The sequence below is a fragment of the Aricia agestis genome, chromosome 18 (assembly GCF_905147365.1).
Source record: "Aricia agestis chromosome 18, ilAriAges1.1, whole genome shotgun sequence".
In the NCBI taxonomy this organism is placed as follows: domain Eukaryota; kingdom Metazoa; phylum Arthropoda; class Insecta; order Lepidoptera; family Lycaenidae; genus Aricia; species Aricia agestis.
Genome location: NC_056423.1, coordinates 13,507,302 through 13,529,612, shown reverse-complemented (window position 1 = coordinate 13,529,612; position 22,311 = coordinate 13,507,302). Strand labels below are relative to the sequence as shown.

Sequence of the window (22,311 nt, the reverse complement as noted above, 5' to 3'; positions counted from 1 at the left end):
GTATGTTTGTACCTTTTGTACTTTTTACTCTTACTTACTAAGTTTGTATGTCATGTTTGTTTTGGTGCAATAAAATGTTTTCATTCATTCATGTTTCCTTTAAAACAGAAAAATGATCTCCCTATAAGAGTTATAATAAAACTAAGTGATAATACTTCAGGGCAGGTGTCACCAAATGGAGCACCGCGGTCAGCATCCGGACCGCCGCCGACCCATTGTGTGCGGACCAAGCATTTTCGAAGATGAACTTCTTTTAAAAATCGGTCTCGTCTTAGTGATGAACATCTCCAGGATTTATTATCAATAGCTTGCAGCAGAGAGATGATATAGCTACAAAATTGACACTTCTCTGATTGATAGGTATGTAAAAAATAAATACCTTTGTAATTTCCGTAATTACCATTATTTAATATTTTTTTATATAAAATGTACGGACCGCGAAGGTCATTTCATTTCCTAAAATGGACCCCGTGCGTAACTAATTGGTGACCCCTGCTTTAGGGTATGCAGGGAGTTCACTGTGAAAGTCTGACAATGTGGAAACTCATGACGCTGGGGCGCATGCCCTGGACCAGACAAGATCAGATCCTCATCCACCCAATTTCCGTGAGGTCAAGAGGTCGGCACCCAATTGTCCGTCTGTCCGTCCCCCACCCACATGCACTAACGAGCTCAAGGGGGGCGCCCCCCCCCCCCCCCCCCCCTCTCCCTCACGCTCCGGCACAGGAAGTGACTCAACTAATTGTCAAACGCACCCCGACTAATGGGACGATTCAGAACACAACGCGACGCGTAGATGCGTTTCTAAAGTATGGATTTGAAAGACTTGCGTGACGTCTGACGCAATTGAAGTCTGTCAATTCAATACCAATTAAAAAAAAATATGCATCTACGCGTCGCGTTGCCGTCTGAATTGACCCTAAGGCTTCGTTTACACCAGAGATGTGTTGCGAGGAATACGTTTTTGAGAACCAATAGAATCGCTTCAATGACGTGAACTTGCCATGACATCGCATTTATAGTTTGTGCGTTTTAAGATGATATGGGTGACAGTTTTCATATTCCTTGCTACGGGGTTTTTTTACAAAAAAAAAAAACAAAAAAAAAAACAAAATGTAATAAATTATATTCCATCTACAAAAACAAATGTTTCCTATAATTGTAAATAAATAAAAATAAAAAGTTGCTAAAAGCTAACTTATTATTATAAAATTATAAAAATTAACTGTGAAATAGGAGTATAAAATTATTGTTACGAAATCATTTGAAAAATGTCAGATGCATGAAATGGAACTTATGTCAATAGAAATTGACTCTGTTGAATCGAAATCAAATCGATAAAAAAGGGTGGCCATCTTAAATCGCTGGCACCACTGAAATGTCAGTACGAAATCGATAATTTCGATTGCAATCCCTTTACGAAGTGATTCGATATTTTTAAACTATCGATTAATTTTTGTTAGGTAACTTCCCTACTATTGTCAATTATAATGTGTCACGCATATCATCATAAAACGCACAAACTATAGCTTTGTTTAGGTTATCATGAGTGGCTCATAATTTATATCATTATATCCAGACATCTCGTGCAGATTTTCATATTTCTCGAAAATCCACCATAATGTTAGCTAAAAAGACACGAAACACGCAAAGTTTCAATCAAAGTTGGTTAGAGGAATGTTATTTCTCGCCATAGTTAAAAAGAAATAAAAAGGGTGAAGATACTATACGCATACTATAAATACTATAAAATCGACTATCGGACTATCGCTATCGGAGGAGGTGGTAAAAACGTTCTTGTGCGCCACATGAAAAGTACCAAACACCAAGCATCAGTTCCTGGCACGAGTGCAACACAAAAACCAGTCAACGATTTTATTATTTTTTATTTTATTTTTATCAGGCTACATAGGCCCATACAATATTATATACCTTAATGACTAACATACATATAAATTATATACACTAAATAACTACACTTTATCACGATGTTATCGGCGACGTGACGCGCGCTTCATTCCGGAGTCTCCCCCGGAACCTTCAGTAGACCACATCAGTCGGCCAGAATTCCTCCGCTTCGAAGGTCGACAGAAGATGCGTCGGCAAGATGCGTTATGAAATCCAATATTACCCGTTATGAAATCAAATATTACTGACGATGTTAAAAGAGGTGAAATCCTATTAGTGTCTTTTGTTGCTGAGCACAACCTCTCCATTAATGTTATGGAACACCTCCCCCAGTTGATAAAAGCTGTATGCAAAGATTCCACCATAGCAAAAGAAATTTCTTGTAGTCGAACAAAAACCACAGCTATAATAAAATCTGTAACATGCGCTCCAGAAAAGAACAACTGGTATCTGATCTAAAAACCAGCAAATTCTCCCTTTTAATAGATGAAAGTACAGCTGATAAAGGATGTGTGAAACTTTTAGCTGTCGTCGTAAGATATTACAAGAACGGGGAAACAAGAGATGCACTTCTTGGATTGGTACCCGTGCAAGATGCTACCGGCGAAAAACTTTATGAACATCCTGTGAAGTTATTCAACGATAATGGAATTCCCTACAAAAATAATATGGGTTTTGCCGCAGACGGAGCAATGTAATGATGGGTCAGCACAATTCGGTGGCAAGTAGATTACTAATAGATATACCCAATCTCTGGAATGCAGACCAAGGCTGAGAAATCGGGGTGTATGTCGACCTCCAACTAGGTGGGACGACGATGTTGGATGCGAGTAGCAGGAGATCGGTCATCTTGGCGTTCATTGAGAGAGACCTATGTCCAGCAGTGGACGAATATAGGCTGATATGATGATGATGATACCCAATCTCTATGTTATGAAATGCATTTGCCATTTATTTGCTTTTAAATGTGCGTCGTATGCCTGCACAAAACTCCGGCGGCGGCGTCGGGACTCTCACCACAAAGGAGCTAAAATTCACTTTGTGGCGGCACTCCAAGCGCTCGACCCTCAAGACGAAGTGGGTCTTGCTCCTGATGTAGTCCACGACCTGCTCGACCGTCGTGGACCAGTGCAGCCTGGACACGTACAGCGGTGTCGCGGGAGTCTCACGCCGCAACAGCTGCTCGGCTCCTTCGGGTGCGGTGCCGCGATGGTTGCGGACGACGGGTTTTCTTCTTGTTCCTCTCCACTCTTATAAACCCGTCATCATCGCACTTTCGATCCTTTTCGGAGGGAGGACACTCCTTTGCACGGGCCTCCTTTTTCCCTTTGTTTTTGGAACGCGGAGGGGGGGGAGGCGGGGGGCAAGCGGCGACACTTGCGTAGTTCGGCCGCGGCTCCGTTGCAGCCGGGGCGCGGGTGGCGGGGGCAGCGGCGGCGGCGGCGATGACGTGCTCGTGTGTTGACCCGTCTGAAAGTGCTGACGGGTTGAACGTGATCGCTTGCGCACCACGTCGGCGAGTGACGAACGCGGCATCAGGTGACCTACATATTGAATTACCACTCTTTAATTGTGATAATTCATTACGTAGATCGCTAATCGTAGACTCCAATGCCTGCAGTCTACCTCGAACTTCGGCCAACTCTTCTTTCAGGAATCTGCGTATGCGTTACGCTCTGGAGTTTTTGGGAATTCGCTTCGCTTCGACTCTGCGCTAATATAAATTGACCCTAAGGAAGAAGATCCTGAAGTTTTTTGGCAAGAAGTATTTCGCGCACAAGACTGTGATAGAAAATCACACTATCCGACACTCAAAGAGATAGTTTCAGCCTTATTATGCCTACCCCACCCCAGTGCAACAGTAGAAATAATAATTTCCTTTATTAATTTGATAAAAACGAAAACTCGCAACCATTTAGGTACAGACACTACGGAAGGATTACTCTTGACCAAACAATTATTTTAAAAAACGAGTAATGTTTCAAGCTAAATGTTAGTAAAAATATTATGATTACTAAAATGAATAAATAAAAATATATTGTATTAACAATAAATATGTTTTTCACTTGTCTACTATTTTATTAAAAGTTTAATTAATAGAGATTTTCAGACAATTTAGATTTTGAGGTTTAAGATATGGCAACACTGTCTGTGGCTCGATGGTTGAGCGTGTGGCGGTTCAAGCTGGGAGTCGCGGGTTCGATCCCGCCGACAGAACAAAAAGTTTTTAATATGTTCCTGGGTCATGGACGTATAGTAGTAATTAATATTATGTTTCCAGTTTCCGTAACACAAGTCCATCAGGTACCTAGATGGCGTCAGTTTAGACTCTCATAGGTGGCGCTTTTCTATTTAAAACTAGGATTATGGTTTCGAGTGACCGTGATTATTCGCAATTTACGTTTAGTATATGAAAATATATTTTAAGCAGTTATATAGTTGCCCAAGCACATACGGCGTTCTCATCATAGTCGGCCTAGTCCAGAGGAACGAACAGGTCAATACATCTGAGACCAACCATGTGCGGGTTTCCTCGTGATGTTTTCGTTCACCGTACGAGCATCCGTATTATCTAGCTGAGATCTGATAAGTCTTATCGGTACACGCTTTCACTTGGTATCGAACCTGCACCCTCTTTTCCTATAGAGCTACCACTAACCTGATTCCTCAGGTCGGGCTCGCTAGCTGCGGCCTGCAGCTCCTGCGAGTCCCCCGGCGCTGCGGACACGTCGCCGGCGCTCGCGCTGAGCGAGTGGTCCCGCTTGCTGGACAGCATGTGCCTGGTCTTGCTGATTATGTTGAGGGGCTTGGGCTTGCGGACCTGAATATAAAAGTTACAAGGGGTTTTTTTTTAATCTTTATTTTATAAAGGCCATACATCATTAGACTATATAAGAAATGTAAGGGCATAAAACACTTACAAGGGCTATAAAAGCATAATAAACAACTTAATAAGTTATAAGAATTGTAATATGAAACTTATAAGAATAGTATTTTTTTACGCAGGAACCTAAGTATTTTCTTAACTATTTTAAGCTGAAAAATAACTCAAACATGTTAAATATTTTCGTATGAGAAAATGATTTTAGTATTACGTATGTATGAGAATTTCGATGGTACTCGGCCTCTTAAGTATTTTTTGTACATTTTTAATAACATTTTATCTCATTTAAAGGTATTTTTGGCCTGTCCTACTACTGTAAAAGTGCTAAAAACAGTTATCTATTGTACGTTATTTGATGAAATAATACTGATCTAGTTGATATAATATTCGAAAGTGAGTATTATTCATTACGACTTGTGTCTTCTGAATACTTCAATGAAGTTTTCTGAATACTTCAAAACCTACTTGTTGCCAATTGCCATAAGCCGTATGGAATGGAGGGAACGTAACGCAATTATTGGGGGCCTTGTGAAATGCTACAGTGCGTTTCACAAGGGCTGATATTTAAACAACGCGTTAATTTTTTTTTTCGTTTTTCTGCGGAGTAATCGTTAAACATAAAAAAAAACCGCACATAATACCTCTTCCATTTTGAAAGTCGGTTAAAATAGTAGCCTATGTGTTATTCTGATATATATAAGCTATATTATTGTAAAGTTTCATTAATTAAAATCCACCCAGTAGTTTTTGCGTGAAAGAGTAACAAACATCCATACATACATCCACACATCCATGATACATCCATACATATTACAAACTTTCGCCGGATTCAGATGTAGGCACTCATGTTCGTGAGGAACTAATTTGGTTATAATATAACTTCTGTTTTGACTCGAGCTCACGTACATGACTTTTGTCTTGCTCTTATTGATCACATGCCCAGTGTCATGTGACCATTTAGCTAACAAAGTGAAGTCGTCTTGTAAACGTGAGAGGGCAACGTTTTTATCATCGTCGGCTGAGATGAGGCACGTATCGTCGGCAAATTGGAAAAGAACATATTAGTTTTTGATTAGGTATGTATGTAATAAAGTGGCATGGCCCAAGCACTGCTCCTTGAGCTTTGCCCTTTGTCGAATCCACTTCCATCAACCATGCTTAGTATGTGACCAACTTGAACCACATTTGTTCTGACCTTTAGGAAATTTTTACACCACTGCACTCTAGTAACGGGCCTCTTATACCGCATTCTTCTAATTTTTTAATCAAGGTTTTATGTCTAAGCATATCAAATGCCTTGACACTATAATCAATAAATACTATCAATACATGTTTTCGGGCGTTTAAATAATTGTTGATAGTGTTAAAAGTGGATAAAAGTTGAGTTGTGCTTTTTTTACTTAATTTATAATTTTTTTACTTCAGTTATAATTTTTTTACTTAATTAATATGCCTGTTTAATCTTATTTTACGTAACAAAGTACCAAAAATAAAATTATATTTTTGGTTTTGCTATGTTAACATGATATTTAAGTCAAAATACCATTTGACTTTTTTTACTTTGCACCTGTCGACAACAATTCGTTGTTTGGTGGTTGTTTGCAGAGTTGTTTGCGAATAATAATAATATCTTTGCGAGTGACATTTTAATTTACTTTTTATTTGCGTATCGTTTCAGAAATTGGAAGCTCTGTTATGAATCATAATCGAAGACATAAGTGACTCACTTCATCCATGAGAGGACAGAATGTGTAACTTATTTCTGTCGTAAGTCTCTTTCTCAAGAATTTTTTAAAATTATTAAAAACAATGAATTACCTTTAACTTCACATTAGCCGGATGCACGAACTTGCCCTCGTCCTTGTCCTCGGGCGGGGGGTCCCGGAGACCCAACACCAGCATATCGTCCAAGGACGCTCGGAGATGCTTCCTCAGCGCCGGCCGGGCCTCCTCGTGGCTCCTGGTGGAGTACACCGACAGGGTGTCGGCGCTGGCCTTGCTGGCGGCTGACACGGTGTCCACGCTGGCCTTGCTCAGCGCCGACACGACCGTCACGTTCTCCACCGACTCGTTGGACCGGTAGTCAGGCCTTCGCCGCCTCTCCTCGTATATCTCCACCGAGCCGAACGCCTCCGCCACGCGGTCCGCGTCGTCGACGTCGAGCTGCGCCGGCACGAACTCGTAGTGGCCCGCGTGCTCCGCGTACACGCGCTCGTAGGCCAGGTTGTAGTTGTAGTGGTCCGCCGGGCCGGGCCGCAGGTCGGCGCCCGGCAGCGCGTCGTCCGGGTCCAGCGGCCGCCCCCGCCCGCCGAATCCGTCGACGACGGGAGTGGTGTTCGACAGGAAGCCGTCGTCGAGCGGGCGGCCGACGAGGGGGACCGGCCGACGGGGACACCGCCGGTCCCGCCCCGGCGCCGGCGGTCGCCCGAACTCCACCACCAAGATGCGGTCGGCGACGCTCCGGCAGTCGTTGTGGAAGCCGATGCCGGAGTCGCTGGTGCTGCTCGTCGTAAGCTCGCTGTGGTTGCTCGGCTGCGGCGAGTTGGCCGCGTCCTGCCGGCGGCGCGGGCCGGGGCGGCGGGCGAGGTGGGGGAGCGGGGGGCTCGCGGGCTGCACCAGGCTGGATATGGGCCGCAGCGGGGCGCCGGCGTCGGCGGGCAGCGAGTACATGCCGCGAATGACGGCGACCACGTCGTCGGCGGCGGGCGGGAACTCGAGGCAGCGCTCGGCGACGGGGTCGCGGGTGCACGTGACGCGGAACTCGCGCGCGCGGGCGGCGTGCGCCTCGTGGTCGGCGGCGCGTCCGTCCACGGCGAACACGTGGCAGCCATGCGACGCGCTGCCCGCCACCTCGGCGGACGTCACGAGCCCGAAGAATCTCCGGTCGGCCTCAGAGCCGCAGCCGGCGAAAACGATCCGGTCGCGGTGGTACTGCGCGAGAAGCTGGCCGGCGGCGCGGCGCAGCAGCAGCGCGTGGGGCAGGACGGTGAGCAGCACGGGGGCGGCGGGGCGGCGCTCCTGACGCAGCTTGCGCACGGCGGCGCGGACGTTGGCGGGCGCGGCGGCGGCGGTGGCCTGCGGCGTCTCGATCGTGCCGAGGTAGCCGACGACGGCGCGACACTCGAGCCGCGCCGCGTGGTTCGGCGTCAGCTGGGCCCGGCTTAAGTTGTGGAGGATTTCATTCACTCCGGAGGTGCTCGGTGCGGCGTGACACGCTGAAATTTTTAAGTGGTGAGATTAAATATTGAAATGAAATTAACTTTGTGTTGGCTTCGCACAACATTAAATTGGTGAGCTAAACTGCACATGTGTACAGTGATTCAGCTCCAAACTACTGAACCACAGGGTAGGAATAGAACATGTTTAGTGTGAGCGGTATTATGTGGCTTGCCTGTAAATATTTAAAATCTATATAAATTACTTAGTTTAAACATCACAGTGTGGGGACACAATATATTGTATATCGATGTGATCATGTGTCGTTATATTATATCGATGTTCGATGCATGTGGTGAACAAACATGTGAACTTAACATTAGAGTGTTCTTGGTGCAGCAACCAGAGTGGTCGCTTGCGTAATAAACGTAATCCAGTTAGCAAAAGGATTTTATTTATGAACACTCATTCTAGTTACCCTAACGTAATAATATAGGGTGTAACAACAGCAACAAAACTGAGGTTAAACTTGGCACTAACCCAAATAGTAAATCTTGTTAGTGCTGCTTTCTCACACTAATTATAATGTTTCATATTAACAATGGACAGAACTATCTTTTGCCACTGATGTAGAAAGCTGCTAGCAACTAAATACTGTACTCGGTAGCAATAGTAACATAGTTGTAGAATGTAGATTGTTGAGTCTACTTTGCTAAAGGAATATGTGAGATTTTATAATTTATTTGTACACTGTACTATGTTTTTAAATTATTTTTTTATTTCCTGAATTTCTTCAAAATGTAAATTGCCTAAATTATTGACTAATCAGTTCATAAGGCATTCACTCATGTGGCAGGATTTAAAATCAGTATTCTTGTCTTGACTGATTAGTCAATAATTTAGGCATCATATATATATCATAAATTTTAGGAGAATTATCTTGTTAAGAATTGCAAGTTAAGCTATAATCTATAATTTTGATATTCTTCAAGTCTACTTAACAAAATCATCAGCCTACCTTTTTCTGCTTCTACCTCTACTCCTTTTCCCATGTCTAGGGTCCCATGAAGTAATTCTTTTACTCCATTTCCCTATTCCCCGAAAGGTGTGGCCAGCTTGGGCTTAAGAAATAAAAAAACCCTAATATTTTCCAGCAGTTTTATGTTTTATGATTGAATAACAATAAATAAAGGCTACCTTGGTCATATTGAACACCTTGGTCATACTTGGGTTTTCAAGCATAAAGAATTAGACCATTTGGATGATATGATGCCAGAGAGAGACACACGCATGACGCACTGACAGACAAGTCAAAGCTTTAAGCCAGAAAATGGATGTAAGTTTTGGAATTGCTAAATTCAAAAAATAATTTCACAATTTCAGGAATTACTGTCATATATACTATCATACATACTATAATTCAGTTGTAGAGATCTATTTTCTTTTTTAAACGCCCTTCTGGCTTGAAGCCCGCAGTATCGGTTGAGGGATAGGGGACCCAAACTATACAATAAAGATATGAATGTTACCTGGATGATGCACTAGCGCCTGCTGCAGCCGGCGTCGCGGCGGCGGGTACCGTCTGCGAGTGCGCGCGCGCTCCTCGGGTTCCGTGTCCTCGGTGTCCGTGGGCGGCGGCTCCCGCGGCGCCACACTCAGGGCTATGGGCCCCTGCGCCGACGCCACCAGCCGCGCCACCGACGCGTGCGGCGCCCGCGCCACGCTCGCGCCGTCCACTGCCATCAGCGCGTCCCCCGCGCGGAGCCCTGCGCACTCCGCCGGCCCACCCGCTGCCACCGCCGACACTACGCACGGCCTCTGCCCGGCGATCGTGAACCCGAAGCCCCCGGCGCCCCGCGCCACCACTACACGTCGCTCGGGCACCCGAGACAGAGCGGCGCGACGTCGACGTCGCCTCTGCTGCTGGGGCACCATCGTCAACTTTCGAAATGCACTTCGCACAAGTTAGAATCCGTATTATTGTTTACCAAACGACCTAAGCAACACGATCACTGAAAGTCACATTTATATTATTCCCTTCGAAAGGACAAAGGCAGATAAACTTTTTCATATTCGCGGAAAACGAAAAGCTTTCGAGAACTTGAACAAACTTGAAACTTTTCTGACTTGACATTTAGAAAGTGGAACTTGCATTCAAAATTCAAATGTAGCAAAACAAAACCTGATTTTTGCATTTCACGCATACTGCTTAAGTGACGCTAATTTGAGTTGAACGCAATTTGAATTTTTACTGCGTAAACCCAAAAACAATTCTATAATTTAAAATATTTTGTGCAAATGCATTCAAAATACATAAATAAAAATGTATTTAACGCAGAAGTAAATATAAAATTAAGCAGCAGAACAGAACTTTGAAAGTTTGAATAAGTGCTCCTGAATAAACATAAAACGGAATGCAGAATAGCATTTTTCGCGTCTGTCATTTGTCAGTATGACAATTGACATTAATGACATTTGTTTGTGTTGAGGCCGTGGTTGAGGTTATAAACTCACGTTGTAATTTTAAATTTAACAACAAAATACTAAGTATTCTAGTTAATATATAATTTAGGAAAACAACGAAAATGGCTGTAAGTATACCTCTTTAGTTATTAAACTATGTTAAACTTTAATATTTTCATCTCAATAAACATTATATTCCAACTATATTTCTCTTTTATTTTTCCTATTACAGAAAAAAGGGAAACATAGAGTTAGTAAAGTGAAGAAGAACAATCAAACGACTAACAAAATGAAGAAGCAGGGGAAGTTAAAGCTGCAGAGGCACAGGACTAAGGTACAAAAGCAGAGGCAGCCGACCCAGGCGGAGCCAGAGTACAGCAGTGAGAGTGAGGAGTCGAGCAACGAATGGGCGGACATGCTGGATGAGGAGGAGCAGGCCTACATCACGGGCCGGCTCGCCCGTCAGCCCCAACTTCTGTCTGACATCCCTCCAGAAGAGGAGAAAAAGTATGTTCGGTCTTTACCTGACTTCAAAATCCACTATACTCATTTCCACAATAGTAATTTTAATTAATCAATAAATTAGTCAATGTTTAAACAATACTAAATATTGTGTAAGTTTCTAGCTTAAGGATAGTCAGAATGACAAAAAATTCAGTGTCATGTACATATATGTAGAGATATTTATTTATTTATAAATTCTTTATTTGCATTATATAGAGATAGTACACTAGTGGTTATGTTAAGTTTGCATATAGTTTTTATTGATCTAGTATTGCTATTAACTTATTGTCTGCAAATAAAAGCTATATTTTTTATTATTTATTATTGTTCCAGAAAGAATTTGAAGAGGAAAAGAACAAGAAAGAAGGAACAAAAGCAAGGGAAACAGAAGCCTGGCAGCGACAGTGGGGCGGCTAGTTTAGATGACTCAGAAAATAGTGATGTAGAGGAACAATATGAGAAGGAGCTCTCTGAGAGACCAGTCAAAAAACTCCGACCGCTGCTGCCTATTAAAACAAAAGAAGGGGTTGTGGAGAGAATGGAAGAATGTGAAGGTTAAAATTTCAATTTACATAAATTATTTAATATTGTGCAAGTAAGATGACTTTTTACACTTAAAATTAAAGCCAACAAGTGCCTACATTAAGTATATCATTTATAATATTAGAAACAAATATTATTCAGGGGAATATTATCTTATTTTAAAGATGTGTTTTTGTAAATTTAACAATTTATAATCTTTGCATTGTCACAGGGGTTTAACCAATATTATTAGGGTTAAAAAGAAGTTACCTAAATAAAAAATAATACAACATAGAATACAAAACACTAAGCTGGAAGTAATGAAGTTTGTCATGTCTTAAATGAATGTAGATTTTACTGTTAAATATATTATATTTGATAATAATACTGCTTATTTACACTACTATTATAAAGAGGAAAGATTTGATTGTTTGTTTGTCTTGAATAGGCTCCGAAACTACTGGACCGATTTGAAAGATTCTTTTACCATTGGAATCCTACATTAATTCTGCTGAACATAGGCTAAATTTTATTTTGGAAAAAAATAGGGTTCCGTAAGATATTTGGGATTTTCGGACGCAAGGTGTAAAAATCAACCAGAAATGTTACTTTTTTCGCTTATGCTTTCCGATTTCCACGGTTTTGCATTCGTTGGAAAGGTTTTGGGCTCCGTCAGGTCTAAGTACTTATAGAAAAAAAAATCAGAAAAAACTTCAAGAGAAAAACAGGAAAACAGGGAAAATCATTTTATGGCAAAACAATGTTTGCCGAGACAGCTAATTCTATACATATATTAGGTCCTTACATAATATGAAATTGGCGTTTTTTATGACAGGAATATATATATATTTTTTTTTGTATAATATATTTAATTAATCAAAGTATGTACCATTGTTATTAATGCATTTTTGCCATCATAAGGGTAGTTTGTTGATCCCTTTACTAAAAAAAACGGAGGGACAAGAGTCAATAAATTCTTTTAATGCGGTTTGGGCAGTCCAAACCACACATCCGAGTTGAGTTTTTTTCTTGTAAGAAGTTATTCAAATTCCGAAAAAAATGGTAATTTGTTGGAGCAAGGTCCGGGGAGTATGGTAGATGTCGCAGACATTCCAATTGCATCTCCTCCAGTTCTGCGGCCGTCTGTTGTGCTGTGCTGTGTCTAGCGTTGTCCTGAAGCAGCAGTGACCTAAAGCAATTGACCAGCCTTGGTTGTTCCATTTACTTGTACTAGTTCTTCCATCATGGCTTGCAGTTGCTGACAATAGATATCTGCCGTAACCGTTTGGCCGGATTTTAGAAAGCTGTAGTGAACGACACCCTAGTCCACCAAACACTCGCAAGTAACTTTTTCTGCGTCAATTTTCGCATAGCCAAATCCTGCCCGGATTTAGCTGATTCTCTAGGGGACAGCCATTGCCACGAACGCTTCCGATTATCGTAAAGGATCCATTTTCATCACAAGTTTTGATCCGATTTAAAATCCCTTCATTATTGTGTCGGTTGAGCAATGTAACGCAGCAGTCTACGCGTGTTTTCTGGTTTGATTCACTCAATTCATGAGGTACCCACCTTTCAAGTACTTTATCTTCCCAATTTGCTTCAAGTGGATTAAACCAGTTTTATCACTTACCGAAGCCTGCTGCTAACTCTGAAATGGTTTGCGATGGATCCGCTTCCACAATAGCATTTAATTCTTCATTGTTCATTTTAGTCTCGGGTCGTCCACGGGACTTGTTCTGAAGGTCGAAATTTCCAGAACGAAAATGTTGGAACCAAATGTATCAAATAAATGAATATGCAAATTTGAATTTTTTTTGATCTCAAATGAATTTGAGATCAAATTGGCCTGTACAACAAAACGCCAATTTCATACGTAAAAAGTAAGGACCTAATATTTAGTTAAACCAAATATGTCATCACAATTTTTTCAGAGTCAGACTCTGACAAGGAGGAGGAAAGTCCAGAGGTACAAAGTGAAGAAGAAGGCAGTGAGAGTGAAGGTTCAGACTCCGGTGTGGAGGACAAAGATAAAGAAGAAAAGGCTCAGGAGCCGGAAACCATCACGACAGTGCAGCTCCTAGCAGCGAGGAGGGACAGGCTACAGCACGAGAAGCTGAGGATCGGTGCACTGTGCTCCTCACTGCTGGAGAGTCCAGAGAAAAAGGTATGGCACATGTTTTAAATTATAAAAAAATTGTAGAATGCAAATTTAAAAAAAAAGAAACACAGCTCCTGCAGCCACTTGTCTTTTTCACTAACTAGCTGTCCCGGTGAACTTCCTGTCACTTTAAAACCCTCCCTGGACTTCTACGAACATTTTAAGACTAAAATCAGCCCAATCCGTCCAACCGTTTTTGAGTTTTAGCGCGACTAACACATTTGAAAATCCATTTTTATATATATATAGATACGCACGAATGGCGATTCTTCAAAATTGTTAACAAGCGCCTATGGAGATAATGTTGCAAATTGCGATGTACTAACTACTCATGTAGGAATGTACCATCGAGGAAATTGATTCCTAGGCAGTTGACAGACCAACGTCATTTGGTTGGATCATGTCAATTAATAAATAAAAAAAATGACATATTTTTTTGGCTGGGTTGGGGGCTGGGTTTGACGTAACGCGACCAAACTACGTAGGTCCCCCATCTGCCTAGGAACCAACTTCCTTGATAGTACTACAATACAAGTGCACAAAGTCAGGGTAAGTTTTGGTATAGGGTAAGTTTGCATAAAGTTTACTCTCAATTAGTAGGTTGTGTTTTGCCTGGCATTTTTTCTATATATGTCGCAGAGAGATGAGGATTATCAGGGATTTCATGAAATCCCTAGGGATATCACGAAATCGTCGAATATTCTTGTTTATTACGTCTTCTTACTAAAAATATCTAGTGATACAAATTTCTACGAGCTTTCTGTACAATGCTGTAGAACATATGGCGAATTGTCTCTCTCATCAGCTCAAGAACCTGTTCCCGATCCTGTACCTGATGGAGGAGCGTCTCCGGGACGGCACCCCCAACCTGCTGTCGGTCCGCAAGCTGGCCTCGCTGTCCGCCGCCGAGGTGTACCGCGACCTGCTGCCCGACTACAAGATCCGACATCAGGACTACACTGATGTTAAGTGTGAGTGAATAAATTGATGAATCAATGAATACTTTGTTAGGTAAAGAGATTTTTTTTCTGTGCAGTATTAAAGGCGAGTATGTTGTTTATGTTTTGTGTTGTTTGTATTAAAAGTAAGCTAACGGCGGTATTAATATTTCCCAGACGTGTGATTACTTAACCTTAATTTAATGAAAATTTTGAAACATCTATCTTCTATCTATATATATAAAACTCAAAGGTGACTGACTGATTGACATAGTGATCTATCAACGCACAGCCCAAACCACTGGACGGATCGGGCTGAAATTTGGCATGCAGGTAGATGTTATGACGTAGGCATCCGCTAAGAAAGGATTTTGATAAATTCCAACCTCAAGGGGTTCAAATAGGGGATGAAAGTTTTTATATAATAATACTTCTTAACGCGAGCGAAGCCGCGGGCAACAGCTCATATTCCATATATTTTCTATCAAAGTCTTCATTAAATGAGAGTTAAGTAATCATTATATTTGAGTGCATCAGTCAAACACTTAAATATAATATTACCTTTCTATGTGCTTATACTTATAGTCTTTACATATAATTTACATCATACTTCCCTTATTTTGTTACATTTAAAATTTATGTACTACGAGTATCACAGAAGTTGATACCTAGGCAAATGGCGGACCTAAGTAATTTGGTCGCGTTACGTCAAAACCGGCCGACAGATCACAGCTAACATTGAATTGATATAAGCCGACAAACCGACGTAGGTCAGTCGACTGCCTAGGAATCAATTTCCTCGGGTATTACACACACCACTTATTATTACTTTCAGTGAAGAAGGACACTCTGGCGCTATACAAGTACGAGAAAGAATTGCTGGAGTTCTACAAACGTTATCTCCAGCGACTGGAGAAAGCAACCAACGTGCTGCGACGGAAGATGGGCGACAACAGGTGAGCTATTGGCATTTTTTTTTTGTTAGCCTATGCTATCCCACTGCTGGGCAAAGGCCTACCCCAGGGTCTGTCATGTTTGGGGGGGTTTGGACCGTAATCTGCCACGCTGGTCCGATTGCGTGTTGGCAGATATATAAATAATAGATACAATTAAATATTATATTATTATAATAATAAATTTAATATATACATAAATTTAAAATAGGAGGAAACGTACTGGAACACCAAAGGAGTCGCTGGTACGTTTCCTCTTTTGGGCGTCCGGAAACCTCACTCACTCGGCGAAACACAGTGCAAGCACTATTTCACGCCGGTATCCTGTGAGGCCGTGGTCTTTCACCGGTCGAGCCTGCCCATATGTGCCGAAGCTTGGCTCTACCACAAAACATTGGCATGATAGATCTTTTTTCATAATAGAATACAACCGAAACCAATAATTTATTTTTCCTAAACAGATGTTGAAATCAAACGAAATTTTACTATATCACCGACACTCAATAATCGCAGTTACAGAAAATTTATTTGGCTGTTTTACCCTCGGAGAGTGTTCAGCTGTTAGTCTACTCTTATCATATCGTTATGCCCTGATGCTGCTGCGCAGTTTTACTGTTTTACCCACACCTACACTGCTTAACCCACAGAAAACCTGATGAAGACACCCTACGCTGTATGGGCGGCATTCTAGTTTTTTTTCCCCTCAGTAAACCTGACTGTTTTACCCTCAGAAAACCCGACGAGGGCACCCTCAGTCTCGCCCTCATCTCGCTGCGCTGTATGGGCGGCATGCTGGTAGCCTGGCCGCAGTTTGACTGACTGTTTTACCCCATAAAGTTAATATATCTAGCGGAATAGCGAAACAAAGGCCTGAGCAAGCGAGATGTCACTATCAGTAACACTGCGTGGTAAAAAGAGACGTGTGACGCATGACAGCAGAACCAATTTTTCATCTGTTTGACGTCCAGTCGGCACTTATCGGCACGTTGACAATTTAATCTCTTAGAAAGGTGCTTGTGTAAGTGTATACGTAAACAAATTTTTCCACACAGATGTAAATCAATTTCGGTTTCTTTTGACAGCTCGAGATTGGTGCTCTATTCCGCTATATGGTTTTATGGTTTTACCCACATCTACACTATTTTACCCTCAGGAAACCCGACGAGGGCACCCTCAGCCTCGCCCTCATCTCTCTACGCTGCATGGGCGGCATGCTGGTGGCCCGGCCTCAGTTCAACTACGCGGACAACATAGCTCAGACGCTGGTGCCTCACCTGGACTCGCGCGTGCCGGCGGCGCGGGATATAGTGAAGGAGTGTATAGAGACTGTGTTTAGAGAGGATAACAAGGGAGATATTACGCTTACAGTGAGTGTTTACAATTATTTACGTTTACAAATGCGAAAGTCTCTCTCTCTGTCTGTCTGTTACCTTTCATGATTATACGCGTAAACCGATTTAAATGGGTAAGGAGATACTTTGAGAGGGCAAAGCAGATAAGATAGTTGTTAATGCGGAAAACGTACGGTTCCTGCATGAAAAAAATCTTCGTTACATATTGACATTAATCATCAGACAAATTGTCAATGCAAACAATCAAACCTTTTTTCTTTGTGGTCAGTAAAAACTTATCTAAATTCTAAACCATTCTCAAGTTCTTATACATAAACCCCCAGATCGTGCGTCTCATCAATCAGCTGGTGAAACGGCGCGGGGAGCGGCTGCACCCCTCGGCGCTGGACTGTCTCCTGGCTCTGGACATCCGCGACGTGCAGCTCGACGAGCAGGTCGACCTGCAGCACAAGCACAAGCAGGACGCCAAGCACAAGAAGCGCATCATCAACCTCTCGAAAAAGGAGAAGAAGGTGTGGCAGCTGTCAGCTTTTTTTATGCCCGGGCCGCACCTGCGTAGTGCTTCGTGCTTAAAACCACTATACCTTCTTTAATACCACATCTTTTCACGCCGTATTTCTGCGTGGCCTTGGTGTATTCTCGTTAACATCGCGTGTATGTTTATCGAATTATGTTATTAAGAGCGCAGAGGGTGACCATTGGACGATCTGCGTCATGTGCGTGTATCGTCCAATAGCACGAAGCTTCGTACGATAGAGGCATGTACGGCGGCGGCATTATTGATATTGATTGATGGACATAAACTTATAATATTAAGTTTATGGATATGGAAGATCTTGCGATCTGACATTGGCGACTCACAAAGGAGCCATTTAAAAAAAGAAGAAGAAGATCTTGCGATTGATTCATCTGTTTGTCATAATTTGCATATTTTGTCATAAATCTTTGCTTGGTTTATTGGAAGCATAAAGTTAATATACCTAGCGGAATAGAGAAACAAAGGCCTGAGCAAGAGAGATGTCACTATCAGTAACACTGCGTGGTAAAAAGAGACGTGTGATACATGACAGCAGCACTCTTTTTTTGACGTTTAGTCGGCACGTGCCCCACGTTGACAAATCTCACGTACACATATTTTTCACACAGAAAACCTATTTCGGTTTCGTTTGACAGCTCGAGATTGTTGCTCTAATCCGCTATATTAACTTTATGATTGGAAGCGACGCATGAGTATTGAGTACATGACAGACAATGATAATAAGGCGCTGAATATGCTGCGTAAAAAATTTTCTATTAGTAAGAGGCCCATGGATAATGTATTACTTTTAAAATATATAAATTATAATTTATACTCAACCAGAGTTACAGAAAGTCAGAGCATTCTGCCGTTTATGCAGTGTGCAAAATCATATTTTAGGTATCTCATGCGTCAAAAAAATCGCTATTATAGATTAAACTTACATAAAATTGAAAATTTAATTGTGTATAAATTTTTAGCGAGCCAAGAAACTAAAGGAGGTAGAACGCGAACTGCTCGAGACGCGTGCAGCCGAGGACGCGGCGGCGCGGCGACGGACGTTGGCGGAGGTGACGCGAACGGTCTTCCTCATATATTTCCGCGTGCTGAAGACCGCGCCGCACTCGCGCCTGCTCGCCGCCGCGCTCGACGGCCTGGCCAAGTGAGTACAGATAATATCCTACCGACTGCGGTCATCTGGTACATAATATCTAACCCACGTGTATCCGCAGGTTCACGCACGTGATCAACCTGGAGTACTACAGCGAGCTGGTGGCGATACTGACGGCGTTGTCGCGCGACGGGCTGGTGTCGGCGAGCTCGCAGCTGCGCTGTGTGTGCTGTGTTCTGGCGGTGCTGCGCGGCGCCGGCGACGCGCTCAACGTCGACCCCGCCGCCGCACACGACCGCCTCTTCGCCGCGGCCGCTACAGGTACACGCACGCACGCGTACGTAAGCGCACGCACGTATATATTAGCACTCGCTACGTATGTAAGCACATGTTGTATAAATCCCTCATCATCAGGAAAAGTAAGTTTATTGCCTCTACGTTTTTATTTTATCTTAAAGATCTTTCAAATTTGTTTTATGGTCGGTCGATTGACGGAAGTACGGCATTCATTTTTTGCAATTTTTTTAGGGTCATATTTTTAATTTTAGAAAAAATCTAATGTAGAGGCATGCTTTAACAGATCCCAATATTGTATAAAAAAATCATTTGTCTAGACGCATTGTCCAGGAAGTAAATTGGGGAATATGTTTGTATGGCAAAACTGTGCTAGCGTACCCTATTAATACTCTGTATTTCCTAAAGTAATGATCGTCCAGTAAAAATGTGTAGACGTAATTTATAGGAAATTTAATGTAGATAATTAATGTAGAAGTCACTAAAGAGATATAATAAATACTTTTCGAGTCACAGGCAAAAACCTTGAAAAAGAGACCTTTCCGCTGGCTCTTGTCCCACCCTCGGGGACTTTTAGCATATGCATCTAGACATCTTTAGGAACAACTGTACCAACTTTCAAAACTACACGAATTATTCGGTCTGATCGACGATTTTGAAACTAATTTTCTTAGACTAGAAGAAAATGTGGAAAAAACGGGAGAAAATATTTGAAAGGGCTTATCTCACGAACTGCTGGAGCAATTTTTCTGTTATTTGGCACAGATAAGAAGTAGACCACATGAAGGATCATAGGCAATTTTTTGTGGACTAATTTGTCGGTGAAACATCTAATTTACGCGGGCGAAGCCGCGCGGAACGTCTTGTATATATATAAAAATAATCAAATTGCCAGTGACGAGCGCTGAGGACGTGCGCATGGCGCTGGAGGGCGTCTCGGAGGTGACGCGGCGGGCGCGGCGCGTCTCGGCCGGGGTGCTACAGGCCTTCGCCAAGCGGTTAGCTGAGTTAGCGGCGCGCCTGCCCCCGCACGCCGCCCTCGCCGCGCTGGCGCTGCTGCACCAGCTGCTCCAGGTATCCTGCTACTCTCTTCCCGTTTTATATTTCGACCACATACTTATTTTTATTATTATATTATTATTATTACATACTTAGTCTGACAAGAAAGTGAAGAAATTAAAAAGTGGCAACATCATAGTCTCATCTCCCTTTCAAATCAATCTAAGAAAAAAGGGATGACACTACGATGTTGCCACTTTTTAATTTCTTCAGTTTCTTGACATACTTTAGATCAAGATAGATACCGCATGTCGCTCCATTTGTATGAAAACGAGCGTGCCACTTTTTTTCTACCTACTGTGACGTACCGATGATAAGAATCGTGTCCATTATCTTAGCCAACGTTTCTATTTGAATTTCTACAGCTCAATACGGCACTTTTAGGCATTTAGGCATTTAGGCATTTTTTAAATTCCAATTGACGTCCGATTCTGATAGCAGACTAAAGAACAGACTTTCGAAAGACGAGCATTGCTCGTCGTTTGTTATATATAAATACTAGCGAAGGTACCAATCACAAATTCTAAAGAAATTGAGGAATCTATTTATCTGATAGTATATTGTTCGTGTATGTAAGTTGCGAATCTGTACTAAAACTCCATCCCCTCCGCAGCACAAGCCAGTCTCCCTCCTGCTCGCGCCGGAGGAGGGTACGTGCGGGCGGTACTCGGCTCTCTCGCCGTCCGCGGAGCACTGCGGCGCGGCGGCGGCGGGCCTGCACGAGCTCGCCGTGCTGGCGCGCAGTGTACACCCCACGGTGCGCGCCGCCGCTACCGCCATGTTGAACCACACGTGGCCGCACGAGTTGACTGGACTGTAAGATTACATGACTACGAATAATAACTAAGGAAGAGTATCTGTGTCAAATTTGTGCACAAGTCTACAAAATCCGACCCGAATACCTACATGCCTACTTTATGCATGTATTCGGTACACAGTTTTGTGTAAATATAGAAGTGACAATGTCAACGGCTTTATTTCGTAAAGAGTGTTATAGTCCTTGCAATCCACGAAGACGTGCCGCACTACTTTTTGGGTGTACATCTTTCCCTTTGACCGTGACGCTTTTTCATAATTGGTATATTTATTGTAGTGTGCGCGTGCACTCATAGCCTATGTTTGAGTACGGTACACACTAATTAAGTAATTACCTATGAGTCATAGGTAATTAGTGTGTACCGTACTCAAACATTGGCGAAAGCTTGCACACATATACTATAAATAAACGATTTGGAGCAATAGTGGGGCGCGTCTTCGTGGATTGCACGGACTATAGTGTTTCGTTGCTATTACCATATTTTAGTGTGCGAAAAGGAAACTAATTTAAAACGGTTACAGTATTGGAGTTATGTTTCCTTAGTTTTTATTATTCGTAGTTACAAGAGTGCTATTCTAAAGCCGTGGTGCCGAAGTCAGTGCATGTTTTTGATTCGCCGATAGTTGTAGAAGCAAAGTCATTTATTGCTGTACGACATTTGTGTCATTCATTTTGTACATATAGACACTTTTTTTTTATTTAGGAAAACTTACAGCTAGAATAACAAGTACTTTTAAAATAACACAGGAAGGCCAATTACAAGTTTTCACATACATAAAATACGCTAGAAAAGTTAAAAAAAAAGAGACTTTATCCATGAACGCTGTACATTTTTCACGCGCAGTGGTCAAAAGTCATGAGACACAACACAGCCGTACTAAGTCAGTACTCAAGATGCATCTCGGCCTCAAGACGCGGTTCGGCTCTATGATTGGTCTAAATTTTGACAGCCAACCAATCACAGAGCCTGAACCGTGTCTTGAGACCGAGATGCATCTTGAGTACTATTTATACCGGCCTTAGTATCTCATACATTTCAACTTTGTACGGCACGGCGACCGTGCCGCAACCGTATGCATGTGAAAAGGGCCTTAGGGCCGCGCACACCGGAATGGCAGCGGCGAGGCGAGCACTTTCAGTATCATATGATTTAAAACTTTATCTTCATTATTGTAATACATAGCATCGCTTGAAAAATCTACGGCCGCTCGTGGCCGTCGCTGCCGCGATTTCTCAATATAATACTGTACATATAAGGTGTACAAACAAGTAATATATTCACAGGACGCCAATGCAGATCTACAAGCAATACGACGGGTCCCAGCTGTGTTTCAAGCCGGCCATACCGCCCAAGCCGCTGCAGACCGCCAAGAGTATCGTTGGTTTCGCTCAACCGAGCTTCGGGGCCGAATGTACCGCTATAGAAGAAACCACTTCACTAACATTGAAAGAGAATGTTGTTAGATGAATTTAATAAATTATTGTGATAATATTTCTGTAGTTTCAATATTTATATATTTATGATTTTTATGAATAACTAGATATTGCTTCTATGTGCCGTAAAATTTTCCGGGACAAAAACTTTAATTCTTTAGCCATCTTTTTACGTTTAGCGGTTTAAGCGGGAAGAAGTATTAGGGCCAGGCCACTCGCAAAATACTATATTGCTTTT

At 42.4% G+C, this 22,311-nt stretch overlaps 2 protein-coding genes across 2 annotated transcripts in view; one reads left to right on the top strand and one right to left on the bottom strand.

The window, feature by feature from the left end:
• LOC121736212 (regulator of G-protein signaling loco) overlaps nucleotides 1-10,101 on the bottom strand; it is a 99,673-nt gene extending 89,572 nt beyond the window's left edge. The window contains exons 1-3 of the mRNA XM_042127300.1: nucleotides 9,478-10,101; nucleotides 6,611-8,007; nucleotides 4,568-4,729 (exon numbers count right to left, since the gene is read on the bottom strand). Of these exons, the coding sequence (XP_041983234.1) occupies nucleotides 4,568-4,729; nucleotides 6,611-8,007; nucleotides 9,478-9,883 (1,965 nt within the window). The 5' untranslated portion in view covers nucleotides 9,884-10,101. The remainder of the gene's footprint in view (nucleotides 1-4,567; nucleotides 4,730-6,610; nucleotides 8,008-9,477) is intronic.
• A 312-nt stretch (nucleotides 10,102-10,413) lies between these two features.
• LOC121736213 (nucleolar complex protein 3 homolog) lies at nucleotides 10,414-22,131 on the top strand. Its single transcript, XM_042127301.1, has 13 exons — nucleotides 10,414-10,539; nucleotides 10,644-10,918; nucleotides 11,249-11,469; nucleotides 13,372-13,604; nucleotides 14,404-14,569; nucleotides 15,372-15,492; nucleotides 16,643-16,856; nucleotides 17,165-17,353; nucleotides 18,339-18,520; nucleotides 18,591-18,790; nucleotides 19,659-19,837; nucleotides 20,436-20,638; nucleotides 21,924-22,131. Exons 1-13 carry the CDS (start codon nucleotides 10,534-10,536, stop codon nucleotides 22,105-22,107), a joined length of 2,373 nt encoding a protein of 790 aa, XP_041983235.1. The 5' UTR covers nucleotides 10,414-10,533; the 3' UTR covers nucleotides 22,108-22,131.
• Nucleotides 22,132-22,311: the final 180 nt, after the last annotated feature.

Bases quoted from the DNA above. Each gene is read 5' to 3' on its own strand.
- LOC121736213 (XM_042127301.1), top strand. The intron at 11,470-13,371 runs GTTAAAATTTCA...CAATTTTTTCAG, and splicing joins GAGAATGGAAGAATGTGAAG to AGTCAGACTCTGACAAGGAG. The intron at 13,605-14,403 runs GTATGGCACATG...CTCTCTCATCAG, and splicing joins TGGAGAGTCCAGAGAAAAAG to CTCAAGAACCTGTTCCCGAT.